The sequence below is a fragment of the Phascolarctos cinereus genome, unplaced genomic scaffold (genome assembly GCF_003287225.1).
Source record: "Phascolarctos cinereus isolate Bilbo 61053 unplaced genomic scaffold, phaCin_HiC Scaffold_1;HRSCAF=81, whole genome shotgun sequence".
NCBI classification, from domain to species: Eukaryota; Metazoa; Chordata; class Mammalia; order Diprotodontia; family Phascolarctidae; genus Phascolarctos; species Phascolarctos cinereus.
In genome coordinates this window covers 176,434,362-176,455,092 of record NW_027555514.1, presented here as the reverse complement: position 1 = coordinate 176,455,092, position 20,731 = coordinate 176,434,362, and the positions used below count along the sequence as shown (strand labels likewise).

Sequence of the window (20,731 nt, the reverse complement as noted above, 5' to 3'; positions counted from 1 at the left end):
AAATAATTTTCTTAATTATTTTGAATTATTTTCTATATTGAATAACTTAAAATGTCTGTGATAATCTGAACAAAATGCCATCTAGTAGAAGAAACACAAAGTGACCATCTAAACTGAGTAAACAGATACTAACCAGTGGTAACCTCGAAATCATTCCCAGATCTTAAGTCTAGTCAGGAGATGTCAACAAGTATCACATTGTGCTAAGCTTAAATGTATTTAACATAATTTTAAAATTCTGTGAACATATTGATGTTATATAAGCTTATATGAAATGGAAGATGTTAGAAAGGAAAGAAATGCCAATTTCCTAAAAGTTTATATTAACTCAGCAATTTATTTCTATTTGACTAGGATTATGACCAGATAAGATAGTTAATCATCACTAGAGTGATCAAAATTTAAGGAAAAAAACTGAGCTTTCTATTAAAGAGAGTCTATTCAGTATCAACAGGAAAAGGGATGAATGTGCCACTGCTGAAGTTGAATTCTAAGTCTAGGTAAGAACCTTCTATATTTTGTTAATTGATTTTTTTTCTATCCAACCAGTTTTGGTAAGCATAATGAATAGTCATGAAAAAATATTTCAATTTTCCAGCATGAAGCTGTTTTTAAGACTTTATTTACTCAAATCTTGTTTTAAATGTATCTATGCTTTGCCTTTACTTTGTGCTTAAAGATAAATTTGAGAACTGTTCATAGATCGATTTTGAAGTGGGAAGTACTGTTTCTATTCTCTAAGTCTCAAACAGATAAGGTAGATAAAGTTGAATGTTTAAGTAGAGTTCTAGCTCCTTTTGTTCCATTTCCAACATACTCTACTTCATTCCCCAAGTATATATGCTATTCAGCTGTCCAAATAATTTATAAATGATCATAGACACTGATGGTAATCGAGGTGAGGGTAATTTTGGGAAGCTGTTGAATGAGAATAGAGAGATGTCAGGGTATACCTACAGGAAAATTATTTAGTTTTGACTGCAGTTGATGTGAGTATAGAAGAAGTAAAAGTTCAAAGGAAACCAGAGATAACAAGTGAGAAAAGCATCTGTGTTCCCACTTCTTCAGCTCCTTGAGATTTCTGGAATTCTCTTTTCAAGACTCAAAACAGGAATTAAACTTCCCATTAAGTTACTTTGAGAGTCTCAGGAAGTGGGGGGGGTGGGACCTACAGGTTTAAAATGGGTGACATGCTGTTTGAGAGGAATTTTGGTGCCTTGGAAAGTACTGAAATTCCTAGGTAAAGTCTCAACCACACTAACTGTGCAACCTCAGGAAAATCACTCAACCTTAGATACCTCAAAGGATAGTATTTGATTTGATCTCTAAGCTCCTTTTCAGATCTAAAATTATATGACTCTACCTTCTTACTCTTGGCTTAGCTAAGATAAGCACCAAATTCATAGCATGCCTTTGGATTGCCAGTTACAGTTTGGGGGAACTTAGAGATAATCTGATCCAACCCCCTAACTTTATAGATAAGGAACTGAGTACAGAGTATTTAAGTAACATGCACAAGGTCACACATCTAGCTAGTGTCCGACCTGGAAATAGGACCCGGGTCTGAAAGGATCTGGGATTTTGGTAGATTGTAAGCTCAATGCAAGTCAGCAGTGATTTTGGCAGCTCACAAAGTTAATGTCATGTTGGGTTACTATAAGAGAAGTATAACTTCTTGGAGATGAGAGACCCTCAGTATTTTTCCCTGGTGAGGCCACAAGTAAACTGTGTTTACATCTGGATCCTACAGATTAAGAAGGACCTTGATAAACCAGAGTACATCCAGAGGAGTTAAGCCTAAATAGTGAAGGGCTTGAAGTCCATGTTAAGTAATGAAGAATGGAAGGAACTGAGAATGTGTTGCATTTAGAAGATTCAGGGGAAACATAATAGCTGTGTCCAAGTGTTAAAGACCTTTCATTTGGAAGGGAAACTGCTTGTTCTCTTTGGCCTCAGAGGGCAGAACCAGGAACAAAGGGTCAAAGTTGTGAAGAGACAAAGTTAGGTTTAGTGTCAGGAAAAAATGAAAACAAAACAAATTTCTGCTAAGAAGAGCTTTCCAGAAGCAGAAGGGCTGTTCAGAGAGGTGTTGTACTTCTGCTAAACAGACAGTTTCATGAGAAGAGTGGATCACCACTTTAGGGGCATAAAAAGGATTCCTTTCAGGCATGAGTTGGACTAGATGGTCTTTTGAGTGCCTACCACCTCTAAAAATCTGTGCTTTTGTGATCTTTTAACTTAAAATCTAGTGCATGCTTGATTCAGTTTAATTTGATAAACATTTATTAAGCTTTTACTTGGTGTGGATCACTGGGTTTAGTGCCTGAGAGGAAAAAATTTAGAAAAGAGAGAGACCCTAAACTCAAAAAGGTTGCAGTCTGGCAAAAAAAAAAAATTCACAAAATAATTATAACACATGACACAGTGAGGGCATCAGAGAAGTGTAAATGATTTGCTTTGAAAGATCTGAGGATGTAAAGATTATTACTAGGTGCTGTCATGAACAGCATCAGAGAAGAGGTGAGTATGTATTTAATTGTGGCTTTAAAGGGTTAGTAGAATTAAAGAGCTGGAAAAGTGTATATGTACGTGTGTGTGTGTGTGTGTGTGTGTGTGTGTGTGTGTGTATGTGTGTATGAGGCAGCACAACAAGATAATAATATATATAAACAACATATAAAGGAAAAGGATGATATGTGTGTACAGTGAAAGATGGATATTTTAGACAAATCAAGGGTGCCAAGGTAACCAAGGTGGACCGAATATATTTGGACTTGAATTTGGGCCCATGATGGAGAAGATTGCAAAGCAAAACCTCCATCTGAGGAATTCTCATAATGCCCTTCTCCCACTCTTCTGCTTATCCAAATCTTACCCAAATGTTAAGCATCAATTCAAATCCCACCTGTTCTATTCCTTAAGCTTACAATGATCCCCTTCATTCTCTAATTTCTTGTTAGATTTCTAATCTTCACTATGCAAACTAGCACCAAATATACTGTTGTGTATTGTCTTTCCACTGCTTCTTGTGCATGAGTGTTCATTATCTCGATAATAAATTACTCACAGGTAGGACCATTGGGTTATAGTTCCTTTGCATTCATCAGTCTATAGAATTTAAGAACTAGAAATCAATTCTATTAAGCAAACAAGTTGATGTTCAGTCATTCAACCATGTCTGATTCTTCATGACTCTGTAGCCCATACAGTCCCTGGGGTTTTCTTGGCAAAGATACTAGAGCGGTTTGCCATTTCCTTCCCCCATGGATTGAGGCAAAGAGTTGTGACTTGCCCATGGTCACACAGCTAGTAAGTGTCTGAGGTGAGATCTGAACTCAGGTTTTCCTGACTGCAGGCCCAACATTCTATTTACTGTGCCACCTTGCTGCCTCCTAAGCAAATAAGCATTAGGCATCTACTGTGTGTAAGGTAGAACGTTGGGAAGTAGGGATGAAAAAAAAAATAGGTCCTGACCCAAAGAAGATTAAATTCTATTTGAAAGTAACCTTAGAGGTAGACCATTTAATCCAACTCTATATTTTCCATATGAGGAACTGAGATCCAAAGAAATCAAGTGTCATCGTGTGTAGCACAAGGTCACATAGCAGTTAGTGACAAATCTGGGAATAGAATTCAATGTTCTTTTTCCAGGGTTTTTTCTTTACATCATGTTAGCAGAGACCTGGGAAGATATTGGACACACAGTAGACTTTCCAGAAATTCTTGATATTTTATTGATTTAAATGGAGATAATAACAACAGCAAAGTACAGTAGGGGGGGAAATGTTCTAGTTTCATTCCAACTCAGTTACTAAAACTAGCTATGCTATCTACTAAGTTATCTACTTCTCTCTGAGTCTTAGTTCTTCATTTATAATATAAGGGGTTTGCCTGATCAATTTCAAACATCTGTCTCAGTGATACTATCACAAGATAAGTTTGGGGAAAGGAGAAGGTAGCAATCATTTCACTTATTAAAATAAAGAAAAATCTGCTCTTCTCCCCCTAGGTAATAACTTCAAGACAAGAAGACATGGCAGCAAAAACAGATCTCTCAGATTCCAGGAAGGACTCAGATCAATGTTCAACAGATGTACAGTCACCAGTCAAGAAGAAAACTAAGTTATTGAAGGTTCAATGAATTACATTCTTTTGATCTTTAAATAGTCAAATTAGTAATTGTGGTTAAAAGGAAAGAAGTTTCTAAGTTGGGAGGAAAAACACCATTGAGGAGAGAGATTGTTGCAAAGTAGACTGAGAACTGGTCTAGGAGACACAAATCCTAGGGTTGAAGTCTCCCCACCAACACATATTGCTTATATAACCCTAGAAAATACTTTAATACTGTGCTGCAAAGAAAGGGCTGGTCTGCATGGGCAGAGCAAATTCCTCACCAAGAATTTATGGTGATGATATCAGATGCCCCATTCAAAAGAACATATAAGCTAAACAAAACTTTCTAGAATAGTCTTACTTTGAAATAAATGCCCAACACTGTCATGCTCATTTATATCTAAGTTTAATTTTATAGGTTCCTGGAACCTTTAAATAAGCCTGGAAACCTCTCAGAGATGGTTTTGTGATGAACTTACAGGTTTAGAGCTGACAAAGAATAAAAATCTGAACCTTAGAATTTGGTTTTTCCATGATATGTGGCAGATGAAAACATGTGTGTGAATGTGTGTAAAATACAAGCACTTTTCATGTTGAGAAAGTGTAAGGATGGATTGATACATCCATATGTAGGAACTGTCCTGATTAAAATACTGAACATTAAATATGAAACTTTATCAGAAAATAAGGGGTACTAGAACATCCCAGAAAAAAGCAGGCCCTGTGCTTGAAAGAATATAAACAAACAGGTAACAGCAGAGGAAGAAGGGACGAGTAGTACTTGTTGTGACTTTGTTGACGGTTACCAAAATGGTTAATGACCAGACACGCCTGACTTTCTGTCTTATTGAGACACATATCTGAAAGAATGAATGACTGGAGGACTGGATGAATGAAAAAAGCACTTACTATGGACCAGAAATCACGCCCTTACTATGTGCCAGAAACTGTGCTAAGTGGTAGGGACCCAAATACAAAAGTGAAACAGTCCCTGTATTCAAAGAGCCTACATTCTAATGAGGAGAGACAAAACAAATTGGGCAGTGATGCCCCAAGAAAGAAGCCCTGGTCTAGTGACAGTCACTTTAAGTCAAGTTTCAAAATGACCAGGGTGGATGGTGGGACTGGATATAAAGCATGGTCTGTTCTGGGGCCAGCTAAATGTAGTGGGTTAGGTGGGTTTGTACACAAGAATTAGAAGAGCATATGTATGTGTATATATGGAAGCAGTATTATAGGCTGCAATCAAGAAGCTCAATCACAGGGCAGGAGTTCCAAAGCTTAGTGAATTGACTTCCCCAGGAATTGGAGGCATGATTTCTGGAAGCTCAGTGACAGAGTCCTGTTCCAGATGGAGGAAAGCATCAGAAGAAGCAGGGAGGATGGTGCCACAAGAATCATGTGCTAGTAAGGGTTCACAGTGGAGTCTACAGTCAACAGTAGATGGACTTAGGACCATAGTAATCAGGAACTAAAGATTGGCTAACAGAATGAAAAGGACTCAGTGGATATCTCCACTCCAAAATAATCTACAGGATTACATCTGGAAACAGAATATAAAGATTCATAGCCTCCTGGTTTGAAAGTTATCCTTCAGCCTGAAGTATTATCTCCCCTCCTCTTCTTCAGTCACTTATTCCATGTTTCCAGGTCCTTTGACTGCTACTTCTCCCTGAGGACATCACCACTAGGGAATGGAACCATATTTTCCGATTTGGAGTATGCTGATCCTTAGTTCTATTGCTTACCCTTTGACTTTTTCCCAGGGGCTAAGGGAAGGATCAGTTGAGGAAAGCTTTCCCTGTCTCTTATTTGACTTGTCTCTTATTCAGGTTATGCAGTGTCACTTGTCCTTTTTCCATGCTGTCAGCATCTGCTATCCTACCCTTCACTGAAAAGCCCTCTTTTACTTTCACGTCAATAATTTATTAAAACCATCCAAAAACAAAAGCGAACATCAGGTTGAGAAAAAGGTAAAAAAATGCGAAAGATAGGCTGAATCAACAAAGTTTTGCCACTGGTCTGCCCTAGTAGCTGGGCATCCTTGATTGTAAAAGCTTTGTGTGCCCCAGATCCTGGTCAAGAATCAGAGTCAAGATAAATTCTCCTTTCACCCACATCTAGCAACTTTTGAGCTATGCAGGCAGCCCAAAGCTATCCTGCTAGAAGCATTGTCCAGGACCTCTGTACAACAGGGACTCACTAGAAACTGTGTTGAGTAACAAAAAGCAAATAGGGCCACGCTCATAACACTTGAAGCCATCCAGAAACAAACCACAGAGGATGTCTGAAGCATGTAAATCTTCAAATGTGGTGTAGCAGAGAGACCTATCATTACTATAATGATGGAAAATTCATCAATGTTCCAAAAATGTTAGACTACTTGATGTTAAGGTTACAGAATGGTTTTGGCAGATGGTGGGGCTTCCAGCAAGGTTCCCCATTATAATAGAAAGGGAAAAATGATAGCCTGAACTGGGATGATGTCCCTCCTTATCACCACCAACCAACAAATCTATCCCCATTATGCATGTCAGCTGATTTATAACTCTGGCAGGGGCATGTATTGATGACGTTCTTACTACCTTTGTCCATTATGTGGTAGCTCTCCAAAACCTCCCATTCACATAGTGCTCCAATTCTCAACTAAATGTGCTCTATTGATCTTCTATGAAGTGGTCTTCTAGAGAGAGAGGCTTTTACAGTGGATTGGTATTGTATAACTAATTGATTACCCCCAATTCCCCAATAGTAAGTGTCATCCTAAGCCTGCCTCTAGGTCAGAGAAGAATCAGGAAAATCATCCATCAGGGCTGAGTCCTCATGATTCCTTTCCAAACTTACCAGAACAAAGATATAATCCTATGTGGACTTTATAGTGCATCAAAGTCATTTCTCCTCCTTCTCCTTCTCCTTCTCCTTCTCCTCCTCCCCCTCCTTCTCCTCCTCATCCTCCTCCTCCTCCTCCTCTGTCTCCCTCTCTTCCTTCTCCCTCTCCTCCCCCTCCCTCTCCCTCTCTTTCTCCTTCTCATTCTCATATCCTTCTTCTCCATCTCCATCTCCTTTTCCTTCTCCATCTTGCTCTCCTTCTCTTTCTTCTCCTCCTCTTCCTTGTTCTCCTTTTCCGTTTCCTCCTTATCCTTCTCCTTCATCCTCATCTTCATCTTCTTCTCCTCCTCCTACTTCTGCTTCTCCTTTTTCTTCTTCTTCTTCTTCTTCTTCTTCTTCTTCTTCTTCTTCTTCTTCTTCTTCTTCTTCTTCTTTCTTCTCTACCTCCTCCTTTTCCTTCTCTCTTCCTCCCCCTTTTCCTCTTCTCCTTCTCTTCTCTGTTTCCTCCTCCTCTTTCTCTTCTTCTTAATATTATTATTATCTTGTTTGGCATAACTAAATATGATGAGTAGAAAATAAGTAATCCAACAACTTGAGCCAGCTGATTTTCAGCTAATTATTGGAGGTGGGGGAGTGAGAATCACTAAACTCTGCCACCTGCAAAATGGTGATAAAGCCTCTCTACTCTACTACCTGACAGAGGTCTTGTGTTGTCAAATTATATAACAGGTACTAATGATTTGGAGATTGTCAAAAAGAACTTGGTCTAAACTCAGTCAGTAGTCTTTTACCCAAAAGATTTTCTTCAGCTTAATTTGTCTCTGGACAATTAAAGTATCACAAAAGTCAGAACGAGTTCTAAATAAATGACTTGTAACTGTGACCTTTTACCCAGAAAACACAAGGTCTATTTGTTTAGGGATTAATGGAAAAACCTTTTCTGTTTAAATATTTAAGTAATATTTAAAGAGTAAGATGGTTTATCACCAGGAGTGGAGTGAGGCGGGGGTTAGAGGGCTATAAAATGTGATGTACTATGATGTTGTCGAGCTGTCATACTGTGTTTGTTCCTCTTGCTGTGAAATGCATGTTACTATGCTTCCTTTTAAAAAGGCAGGTTCAAGAAAACAGAGATCAGGGATAACAAGCTCACCAAGGTTTATATATGATGTTGTATTAAAGAGAATGCACTAGGATTTATGCATTCAATCTATTAGAAATGTCTGAAGAAAATATTAGAACTAAGGAGAGTAGCACAGTTATTCCATGCATTTGCAGTTACTGTTTGTCTACTTCTCTCTGTCCTCTGCCTAAGTCTATCACGGGCTACTTTAGACAATCAGCTGCGCACAACTCTACTATTAGCAAGCCAGTGGCAGGCACACAGTTGCAGTCTGGCCCTACTTGCTGACTGTTCTATCCCTATACTAAACCTCTGTCACCACTGCAGGAAAGACAGATGAGTTGGCAAGCAATTGTTCCTCACCAGGCCCCTTCCCAGACTCCCTGCAGATGCCTAAAGTAACAACAACAGGCAGGCAGACTGGTAGTCTGTTCCTGCCCTGGGCCTGAACCTTCCCATAGCTTTAAGCCTCATGCTGTCTACTATTCTCCCTCTTCTCCTTTATCCTATCAAAGTAGCAACAGCACATTTCTTAATGCTCAGTATGTTCCTCATCACATACTGAACAGTAGATTGCTGTATGAATTTGTGTCTTAGTCTCACTTATTTAAGTAAGACCTTTAAACTCTTTTTAAAAAATTATACTTAATTTAATAAATGCTGTTTAACATAATTTAAGATCTATTTAAAATTCCTTTTTCTCAACTTTAAAATTTCCTCTGATATTATTTACCTTTTCTCTTTCAGATGGATTTTATTATAATTTTTATTTGTACACTTTTACTACAGCATTAACTGTAGATTAACATGGGTCATTTTTTCTGTATCAGTATGACTCAACCATGAACATAGAATATCTGTCTAATAGCTCATGTTTTTTTATATACTTCTGGGGAAAAAAAATTGTAGTTGTGGTTATGGAAGTCCCATGTGTAACTTTCAAATATTTAATGAATTTTGCTATTTTAATAGTATTTTTGTTTCAATACCTTCTTCCTTCCTTGTGTTAATAACTCCTTTGGGTTTATGAGTCTGATTTTTCAGAAGCTCTCTCTTATTTGTTTCCCCAATATTTAATAATAAATTATTTCTAAGTAAATGCTTTTGAAAGAGTGAAATGCTTTTGAATGAAATTCATTGTTAGTGAAATAGGGCTTCACATCTGACCATCTGACTATGTGCCTTCTATTCTGTGCCACTCTTTTCTTCAGGGCAATCTCCACCCTTCTTTGGAAAGAGGAGTGGTGCCTTCTACTCAAGACTGAACATTCTCACATCTGATCATAGTCATCATGTTCTAGTGATTTTGAAACCCTCTAAGTCATTATGCAAATGTTGTTCCCAACCCCCGCCAGCTGATTCTTTCTATTAGTAAAACCTGGCTCCCCCCATGATGATACAGCCTCCTTGGCCCCACTTTCCAGTATTAACTGTACTTTCAATTCATCCCCCTCAGCTCACTGTTCAAAAAAGAGAGCTGGAATATTCTTTGCTCTTCATTGTGACTTCCAGGTTCTCTATCTTCATCATTCAGTAACCTCTCTTCTTTGAGCTTCATGCAAATCATCTCCTCTACACAACCAAAATCCAAGTAGCTGTTGTCTACAAATAATACTCCTTCCTTACTCAATGATTTTGGTATATGGCTCACAATTTTTATCTCATCCTTAACTCCTGCCCTGATGCTAGGGTACTTCAACTTACATAGTGACTCTCCCTCAAACACCCTAACCATTCAGTTCTTCAACCTTCTCACTTCCCATGACCTAGTCCTCCACCCCATTTCAGTAACACACAGAGATACTCAAACACTTGATCTTCCCAGTACTTAAACACGTCAAGTTCAAAGTATTCCAAAATCCCCTTATCCAAACATAACTTATTGGCTTTCTTCCTCTCCTGCTTTTCCTTACTAAACCCTACTCTTCATCCACAGCATGACCTCCAATCCTTTGATCCCTCATTCCTCTCCTAGGCCATTTCCCCTGAACTAGCCACTCTTTTCATGTTTCCCTCTCCTGACTCCTTGGGGAACTGATTCAATTCCTTACTGTCCTCCTCTCTTGAGTACCTAACACCCTTATATTTCTCTGATTACATCCTGCCAAGATTCAGCGTGAGGTCTTTCCTACCATTCTTCATCTTTGCTCCTACTCAAGTGCTCCTGAATGTAAGTGGGGAAAAAAATACAGAACTATTCTAACTGGGTGCACTACAAATCTATGTTATACAGCCTTATCTGGGCCCTCAATGATGCTAGACAATCTTACCACACCTACCTCATCAACTCACTGTCCCACTCTCCAAAGTGGCTCTTCCAATTTTTTTCATTCCTCCTTGAATTTTCCATATCTCTCCCTCCCCCTTCACCTCTCTCAGGCAAAAAAAATATTGCCTTATATTTTACAGGAAAAAATAATTAGGCCTTTGCCCTGAGCTCCCTTCTTCTTCACTGTTCCTCATCTCATATTCCCTATATGTCTTCTGCCACTATCTTGCATATCTGTCTCACATGATAAGATCACCTTACTCCTTAACTGTCCAATTCCATCCTGTCTTGCCCTCTCTGCCATCACTACTTTATTAATTGCTTTTTTCTCTTCTTGTCTACTAGTTTATTCCCTACTGCCTACAAATATAGCCATGTCTCCCATATCCTCAAAAGAAAATCTTACTTGATTCTTCCATCTTTGCTATCAGTTTATATCTTTTCTGATATGCTCCTTACTTTCACTTCTCTTACTTTCTTTTTAACTCTTACAATCCAGCTTCCAACCTTATCATTCCACCAAAAATACTCTTTCCAAAGAATTGACCTATACAATGGCTTTTTTCCCAATCTTCATTCTTTTTGACCTCTCAGCAGTCTTTAACACTGTTAATTACCCTCTCCTCTTTGATACTCTCTTCCCTCTAGGTTTTCAAGATACCGGTCTGTCTTGGTTCTCCTTCTACATATCTGACTATAACATCTCTGTGCCTTTTGCTGGATCCTCCTCCAGATCATGCCTTCTAACTGTAGGTGCTCCACAAGTTCCATTCTGGGCTCTTTTCTCATCTCTTTCTATATTATTTTACTTGGTGCTCTCATTATTTCCTATGGAATTGATTATTATCTCTACATTGATGATTCTCAAAGCTACCTACTCTTCCCTAATCTCTCTACTCACATACAATCTTGTATCTACAGCTGCTTTTCAGACATCTCAAAATGGATGTCCAGTAGACATCTTAAAATCAACATAGCCAAAGCAGAGCTCATTATCTTTCTCCCTCTACCTTTTCCTTTACCTGTCTTGCCTGTTACTGTCAAGGGCAACACCATCCTCCTAGCCTCTCACATCATATCCTAGGTGTCATCCTCAATTCCTCACTATTTCTTACCCTCTCTATTCAATCAATTGCTAAAGTCTTTTGACTTCACCTTTGTAACATTTCTTGAATACACCTCTTGCTGGTCTCCTCCATGAGATTGTGAACTCATTGAGGATATGGACTGTTGTTTGCCTCTTTTTGTATCCCCAACACTTAGAATACTGCCTGACACTATTTATTGACTGTCTGGCTTATTTATTAAATGATTATATGGCCAAGTCTCTAGCATTTGTCTTTAGAATAGAAATATATACCATTCACAAAGCAGTAATACAAAATGAGTATATAATTCATCTCTTTAAATATTCTTGGGACTCTTTCTGACAAATTCTTTGATGTAATCAATTCCATCCACCCTTTCAAATCTAAAACCCAGGAGTATGGAAGCAGTGACTTGCCAATAAAGGTTATCTAGGCTTAGGGCTAGTTAGCCAAGAATATTTGGCTATTGTCTGACAGAAATCTTGGGTTCAGGTCCAAAGAAACCCTATTTTTCCTAAATCTTCAGGCCATAAGAACATTTTATTTTTGTCCAGATATTTATTATCCTTAAGACAATAGCTCTTTTGGAGAGAAAGATGCTTTCAGCAGCTTAATTGTAGAAAAGAAGAAAAAAAGCTAACAGAGTTGCTATTAAACATGTAAAAATACTCCTACCAATATACATCCACATATGTGAATATGAGTACATATGAACTATCTAATACAAATGTCTCTATTATTAAATATCAATCTATAAAAAAATCTATAAATCAGTCAACTTTTATTAAGCACCCACTATGTGCCAGTTGCTGTGCTAAGCCCTGGGGATACAAAAAAAAGGCAAAAGTTCTTGCATTCAAGGAGCTAACAGTCTCATGGTAGACAATATGCAAACAAATATGTGTGTGTGTACATATGTATATATGTACATATGTGTGTATACATACATATGTGTGTACATGTGTGTGTACATATATACACACACAACATAAGAATGAGAGAAAGATAATGTTGCCCTCTCCAGTAATAGGGAAGGTAGAGAAGGGGGTGAGAGATAGTGATGAATCTAAGAAAACTCCTAGGTTGTGAGCCTGAGGGATTAGGACTCTCCAATAATAGGGAAGGTAGGAGGGAGGATTAGGGTGAAAAATAATGAGTTCTCTTTTGGACATATTAAGTTTAGGATGTCTACTGGATACCCTGTTTAAGAAGTCTACATGACAGGCAGAGATGTGAGAGTGGAGGTCAGCATAGAGATTGGGGCAAGAAAGGTAGATTTGAGAGTCATCAACATAAAGATAGTAGTTAAATCAATGGGAGCTCGTGAGATTACCAAGTGAAAAAGTATAGAAGCCATAAACTAGAAGAGGATACAGTAAAGGAGATTGAGGAAAATCTGTCAGATAGGTAGCAAAAAAAATTAGGAGAGTATTATCCCAAAAACTTAGAGAAGAAAATATCAAGGAAGAGAGGAAAATCAACAGTGTCAAAGGCTGCAGAGAGGTCAAAGAGAATGAGGATTGAGAAAGGGCTATTCAGTTATTGGATCTGGCCACTAAGATCATCAATAGCTGTGGAGAGAGTAGTTTCAATGCAATGATAAGGTCAGAAACCAGATTGTAAAGGCTTAAGGAGAATAACAAAAGAGAAAGTGTAAGTACCCTTGGTAGACAGTACTTTAGAAGAGTTTAGGTACAAAAGGCAGAAGAGATATACTGTAGATGGAAGGTTCAAGTGAGGATTTTTTTTCAGGACATTGGAAATGTGGACATGTCTGTAGGCAGTAGGAAATAAGCCAGTAGACACTGAAAGACTGAAAAAAGGCAAGAGAGTGGGGATGACAGAGGAAGCAATTTGTTGGAGGAGATGAGACAGAATGAGGTCCCTTAAGTAAGCAGAGGGGTTAGCCTTGGTAAGGAGTAAAGCCATTTCACCATGTGAGATAGGGGTGAAGGAGGACAAAACTATTCAAGGTATCTGAGTGATGAGAGATGAGGAAGAGGGGAGAAGAGGAATTTCATGGTGAATGGCCTCAATATTTCCTGTAAAATATTAGGCAAGGTTCTCAGCTGAGAGGGTAGGGGAAGGGGACCATGAGAGGTCTGAGGAGGAATGAAATGGTTTGGAAGAGCCACTGTGGAAAGCGGGATTGTGAGTTGAAAAAAGAGGTATAGTAGGATTGCCTAGCAGCAGCAAGGGCCTAATTGAGGTTATGCAACATAAATTTATAGTGATCCTCATCAGAACACTTGTGTGCTTTTTCTCTGCCTTCATTATCAGCAGCACATGTGTAGGAGCAAAGATAATGAATGATGGAAGTGAAACAAGGCTGAGGTTTGGCTGAGTATTATTAGTGATATAATAAGGGGGGAAGGAATTCAAGAAAGGGGACATATTTATGATTTTGACACACATATTTTTAAAAATTTTACTTTATAGTAATTAACACAATTTTTCATCTCAACCAGCACTACAAAGTTTTTATATCTGCTTTTCTTTCTACAAGGTTTCAGCTGATGAAAAACAAAAATAAAAACTGCATTGAGTAAAGTAAGATATCTTCATTAAATTTCAGCAGTAAGACAGACAAAAAAAAAGTTAAGAAAAAAGACTAAAAATATTAGGTGATTGGAATGTAACATTCATTTTCTTATTTCAAGGCTAAAAGCCTTAGTTTAGTACTTAAATCTACTCCTAAGAAAAGGGTTGTACATTAAAATATTTTGTTCAAATACATCTTCACTCTCTAGATGTGTGAGCCTGGGCAAGTTCATATGTGTGTGTGTATGTATATAGGTATATGTGTGTGTGGACAGAGAGAGAGGTGAGCTATTTTTTAGTCCTGCAACCACACTTATTGGATTCTGTAAGGCTTTCTTCTTATCTTGGAATAAATAATAGGTAATATGGGATTCCATTCTGAGGCTTAAAAACAACATAGAATCATAGGACCATAGATCTAGAGCTGAAAGAAACCTCAGAAGCCATCTATTTTAAGCCCCTCAATTTACAAATGAAGAAACTAAGGCCATAGGAGGTTAGGTGACTCCTCCAACGTCATACAGTTAGGACCATCAGAGTCAGGATTTAAATTTAGGTTCTCAGATTCCAAAGCCAATGTGCTTTCTACCTTACCACTCTGCCTCCAATTTATTTACTAAGGTTCCTGGGAGTATCCTGCTCATTTTACATTCATAAATATGAATAGCACTTGTGGCCACAAATACTTCTTTACATATATGCTTTTATTTGCTTGTTTGTTTGTTCATTTATTTTGCGTGCATGCTATTTATTTATAATTTATTTTATTATAAATTAAGGCTAACTTACTAAGCAACTACTAAGGCTACTCTAACAACAATACTCAGAAATGGTGTTGGGTTTTGTTGATTTATTTTATGTCTTGATATTTTGTTAAAGAAATTCACTACAATTATTAACTAATTCTCTAAGGTTTTCTATTTAAACAATCAGATTAGTAGTATATGGCAACATTTTTGCCTACTTTGTCATGACTTCTCTTAATGTTGTTATCTTATTTAATTGCTAAGTCTAGCATTTATAATTTTTGGTCAAATAACAGTTGGCATCCTTGCTCCCCCTTGATATTGTTCATTATCACCACTATTATTAAATATTCTACTAGAACCACAAGAAAGAAAAAACAAAACAAAACAGAAGAAAAAGAAAGAGCAAACAGTATGCTTCGATTTGCCTTCAAACTCCATAGTTCTTTCTCTGGATGTGGACAGCATTTTCCATCATGAGTCTTTTGGAGTTGTCTTAGATCCTTGCATTACTGAGAAGGGCTAAGTCTACCAAAACTGGTCATCATACAACGTGGCTGTTACTGTGTATGATGTTCTCCTGGTTCTGCTCACTTCTCTCAGCACCAGTTCATATAAGTCCTTCCATGTTTTTCTGAAATCTGCTTGCTCATCATTTCTTATAGCACAATAGTATTCCATTACATTCATATACCACAACTTGTTCAGCCATTCCCCAATTGATGGGCATCACTGAAATTTCTAATCTTTGGCCACCACAAAAAGAACTACTATAAATATTTTCATATGTGTGGGCCCTTTTCCCACTTTTATGATCTCTTTGGGACACAGACATAGAAGTGGTATTACTGGGTCAAAGGGTATGCATAGTTTTATAACCCTTTGTGCATAGTTCCTAATGGCTCTCCATAAGGGTTAGATCAGTTCACAATTCCACCAACAATGCAATAGTATTCCAATTTTCCCACATCTTCTCCAACATTTATCATTTTCCTGTTTTGTCATATTAACCAAACTGATAGGTATGATGTGGTACCTCAGAGTTGTTTTGATTTGCATTTCTTCAATCATTATTATTGATGTCATCAGTTACAATGATAAATTTTCTGATATTGAACTAGCCTTGCATTCCTGATACAAATCCCATCTGGTCATAGTGATTGACCTTTGCGATATACTGCTTTAATCTCCTTGCTAGTATTTCATTTAAAATTTTTGCATTGATATTCATTAGGGAAATTGGTCTGTGGTTTTCTTCTCTGTTTTTGCTCTTTCTGGTTTAGGTATCAGTATCATATTTGTGTTGTAAAATGAATTTGGTAGGACTCCTTCTTTGCCTATTTTTTTCCAAATAGTTTGTATAGTATTGGAATTAATTGTACTTTAAATGTTTGGTAGAAATCACTTGTGAACCCATCTGGTCCTGAGGATTTTTTCTAGGGAGTTCACTGATGGTTTATTCAATTTATTTTTCTAAGATAGGGTTATTTAAGAATTCTATTTCCTCTTTTATTAATCTGGGTGATTTATTTTTTGTAAATATTCATTCATTTCACTTAGATTGTTAGATTTATGGGTACATAATTGGGCAAAATATCTCCTAATAATTGCTTTAATTTCTTCTTCATTGGTAGGGAATTCATCTCTTTCATTCTCAATACTGATAATTTGGTTTTCTTCCTTCTCTTATAAAGTCAAATTAAACAATGGTTTATCTATTGTATTTTTTCACAAAATTGGTTCAATGATCTCTTAATTTCAATTTTCTTAATTTTTTTATTTTAAGAATTTCCAATTTGGTGTTTAATTGGATATTTTTAATTTATTTTTTTAGCTTTTTTTTAGTTGTATGCCCAATTCATTGATCTGCTCTTTCTCTATTTATTGATAAACATTTAGAGATATAAAATTTCCCCTAAGTACTGGTTTGGCTGCATCTCATAAATCTTGGTATGTTGTCTCATTGTTGTTATTGTCTTTAAATGAAATTATTGGTTTTTCTATGATTTGTTCTTTGACTCTTTCATTCTTTAGCATTAGATTAGTTAATTTTTAATCTATTTTTTCATGGCCCTTTCTTGAACATGATTTTATTCCATTATGATCCGAGAAGAGTGTATTTAATAGTTCTGCTTTTTTGCATTTAGTTATGAAGTTTTTATGTCATAGTATATGGTCAATGTTTGTGTGGGTGCTGTGTACTGCTGGGAAAAAGATTTTCCTTTCTATTCCCATTCAGTTTTCTCTATAGGTCTATCATATCTAACTTTTCTAAAATTCTGTTAATCTCCTCAACTTTTTCTTATTTATTTTTTTGGTTAGATTTATTTCATTCTGAGAAGGGAAAGTCAAGATCCCTCACTGATAGAGTTTTACTATTTCCTCATATAATTCATTTTGGTTGCTATTTCATTTGGTGAACATGTTTAGTATTGATATTACTTCATTGTCTATGGTATCTTTCTCTCTCTCTCTCTCTCTCTCTCTCTCTCTCTCTCTCTCTCTCTCTCTCTCTCTCTCTCTCTCTCTCTCTCTCTCTCTCTCTCTCCCCTTTCACCTGCTCATCCTGAAAAGTGTTTTGCTTCTGACCACTGCCTCCCTCAATCCTCCCTCTTTTATCCACCCCCCACCTTGCCCTCTTCCCCTCCTACTTCTTTGTAGGCTAAGGTATATTTCCAATTCCAATTAAGTGTGTATGTTATTCCCTTTTTGAGCCAATTTTGATGAGAGTAATGTTCAAATATTGCCGCCGCCACCACCACCCACCTTCCCCTCCTCTGTAAAAGCTCTTTCACACCCTCTTTTATGTCAAATAATCTGTCCCATTCTGCCTCTCCCTTCCCCCTTCTCCAAGGGCATCCCTCTTTCTAATCCCTTCATTTTTTAAATATTATCCCATTATAGTCAACTCACACTCATGATCTCTGTCTATGTATATTCTTTCTCATAACTCTAATAATAATAAAGTCTTTGGGAGTCCCATGTAATTTCTCTTTCCTATTTACCTTTTTATGCTTCTTTTGAGTCTTGTGTTTGAAAGTCAAATTTTCTATTCAACTCTGGACTTTTCAGCAAGACTGCTTGAAAGTTCTCTATTTCATTAAATATCCCTTTTGTCCCCCATGAAGGATTATGCTCAGTTTTGCTGGGTAGTTGATTCTTGGTTGTAATCCTAGCTCTTTTGCCCTCTGGAATATCATATTCTAAGCACTCTGATCCTTTAATGTAGAAGCTAACAAATCTTGTGTTATCCAGACTGTGGCTCCATGATATTTGGATTGTTTCTTTCTGCTTATTTGCAACACTTTCTCCTTGACCAGGGAGCTCTGGAATGTGGCTATTATGTTCCTGGGAGTTTTCATTTTGGAATTTCTTTCAGGAGGTGATCAGTGAATTCTTTCAATTTCTATTTTATCCCCTGGTTCTAGGATATCAGTACATTTTTTTCCTTGATAATTTTTAAAAATATGATATCCAGGGAGCTGCTAGGTGGTGCAGTGGATAGAGCGCTGGCCCTGAAGTCAGGAGGACCTAAGTTCAAATCCAGCCTCAGACCAAACACTGAACATTTACTAGCTGTGTGACCCTGGGCAACTCACTTAACCCCAATTTACTAAGAAAAAAAAAACAAACAAATAAATATGATATCCAGGCTCTCTTTTTTATCAAGGTAGTCCAATAATTTTTAAATTATCTTTCTTGGATCTATTTTACAGGTCAGTTGCTATTCCAATGAAATATTTCATGTTTTCTACTATTTTTCATTCTTTTGACTTTGTTTTATTGTTTCTTGATTTCTCATGGAGCTCCCATTTGCCAAATCCTAATTTTTAAGAAATCATTTTCTTCAGTGAGCTTTTATACCTCCTTTTCTATTTGGCAAATTTTACTTTTTAAGAGTTATTTTCTTTGGTAATTTTTTGCGCCCCTTTTTCTATTTGGCCAATTCTGGTTTTTAAGGAGTTTTTCCTGTTCAATGGATTTTTGTGTCTTTTTCCATTTGGACTATCCTGTTTTTAAGTGTTATTTTTTCAGTATTTTTGTGTGTCCTTTACCACGCTATTGCCTCTTTTTTCATGATTTTCTTACATCACCCTCATTTCTTTTCCCTGTTTTTTCTCTACTTCTTTTATTTCATTTTTAAACCCTTTTTGACCTCTTCCAGTAATTCTTTTTGGACCTGAGACCAATTTACATTTTTTTTGGATTTGGCTTTATATGTAGCTGCTTTGATTTTGTAAGTCTTCTTATGAGTTTCTGTTTTGATCTTCCCTGTCACCGTAGTAACTTTTCTATGATCATGTTCTTTTTTGTTTGCTCAGTTTTCTAGCCTATTTTTGACTTTTAACTTCATGTTAAAGTCAGGCTTTACTCCCAGGGTGAAAGGAAGACTGTCCCAGCTTGTTTTTGAGCTTGTTCTTGGGCTTTGTAAGTTTTCAGTTCTTCCAAGGTGATTTGATCTAAGAGGTATGGTCATTGTTCTCCTGATCTGTACTGTTGTCTCTGGGGAATACAAGCATTCTTTTCTTCCTTGGAACTGTAGCCAAGGTGCTGCCCCTGCTAGTACTCCTCCTCACCCTGGGCCTACAACCTGGTATGACAATGCCAACTGAGTCCTTCTCCCAGTGCCAGCAAAGAGTGTCCTGTAATCTTCTGGCCAGTTGTCTGACACTCTTACTATCTGTGTACTGATAGCTCTGGAAACTTCCACCACCACAGATTCAGTGGCCCCCAAGACCTGGTGCTGGCTTGCCAAGGCACGGACTATACTGTGCATAACCTGCCTATGCTGGACTGTACTCCATTCTCACTATAGTAAGACAAACCTTTCCTACTGACCTTATAAGTTGTCTTGAGCTGTAAAATTGTTTCACCTCATCCTTTTGTTGGTTCTGATGCTACAAAATTAATTTTGAAGTATTATTTTAACATTGCTTGGAGGGTAATTTGGGAGAGCTCAAGTGAGTCCCTGCCTTTACTCTGCTATTTTGGCTCTGCCCCTAGTTGTTGATTTTAGAGAAGCATTTTTGATCACATAAAGAAAAGTTCCCTTGATTATTATCTTTCTTACTGTTTTTAACTTAAATAAATGTTGTTTCTTGGACACTTTTGCTTCATCTGTTAGTAAAATCATGTTTTTTTCTTATTTTTTATTATTAGGCTAATTGTTTTTTTTTAATGTTGAACTAATGGTTGGTATTTTTTGCAAATATTGTAGTTTTCCAGGATTTTACTTAGTAAAATTTAGTTAAAAAATGAATATTCATCATTACTATTGATCTAAAGTTCTCTTTCTTTGCTACATCATTTTATTTGGGAGAGGAACTATTGGGACCATATTTGTTTTAAAGAAAATATAGATTATAGATTGATCTCATTTCCTATTTTTGAAACATTTGTTTAATACTCTGATAATTTGCTCTTTGAATATTTAACAGAATTTGTTTGTACATCCTCGTGGTCCAGGAGGGGTTTCACATCTCCAATAGAAATTTAATATATAACTGGCTTAATTTATCTTTCTTATATGTGATTGATTAGGTTAATTATGGAATTTTATCTTCTTGTAAATATTCATCTATTTAATTTGTTTTCACTTATGTTCATATGGACTGGACATTTTCATGATTTCCTCTTGATTTCTTTTGAATTGTCCTTTTTAAGGTTTGACTTCTGTAATTTTTTGTCTCTTTTTAAATCAAATTAGCTAATCACTTGTTAATAATATCTCCTTTTTCTTCAAAAAAAAGCTCCTTTTCCATTAGTGTAATTATTTATAGTTTTAATTTTCCATACATTTCTCTAACTTTGATTTTCCAAATATCCTGTTTTATACTTGTTTTAAGACTATTAATTTTTTCTTTTAATTTTTTAATTGTGTTATCAATAAATTAATCTTCTCTTCTGTTTGTTAATATGTGTTCAGGGATATAAATTTTTATTTCTACAAGCCAATTTAGCACAAATCTCTAAATTTTGGTATAATGTCTCATTATGATTTTTGTAGTAAATAAACAATTTT

At 36.6% G+C, this 20,731-nt stretch overlaps 1 protein-coding gene across 1 annotated transcript in view; it reads left to right on the top strand.

The window, feature by feature from the left end:
* Positions 1–399: 399 nt before the first annotated feature.
* Positions 400–20,731, top strand: part of LOC110213751 (solute carrier organic anion transporter family member 1B1-like) — a 76,180-nt gene continuing 55,848 nt past the window's right edge. The window contains exons 1-2 of the mRNA XM_020994199.2: positions 400–500; positions 4,010–4,132. Of these exons, the coding sequence (XP_020849858.1) occupies positions 4,034–4,132 (99 nt within the window). The 5' untranslated portion in view covers positions 400–500; positions 4,010–4,033. The remainder of the gene's footprint in view (positions 501–4,009; positions 4,133–20,731) is intronic.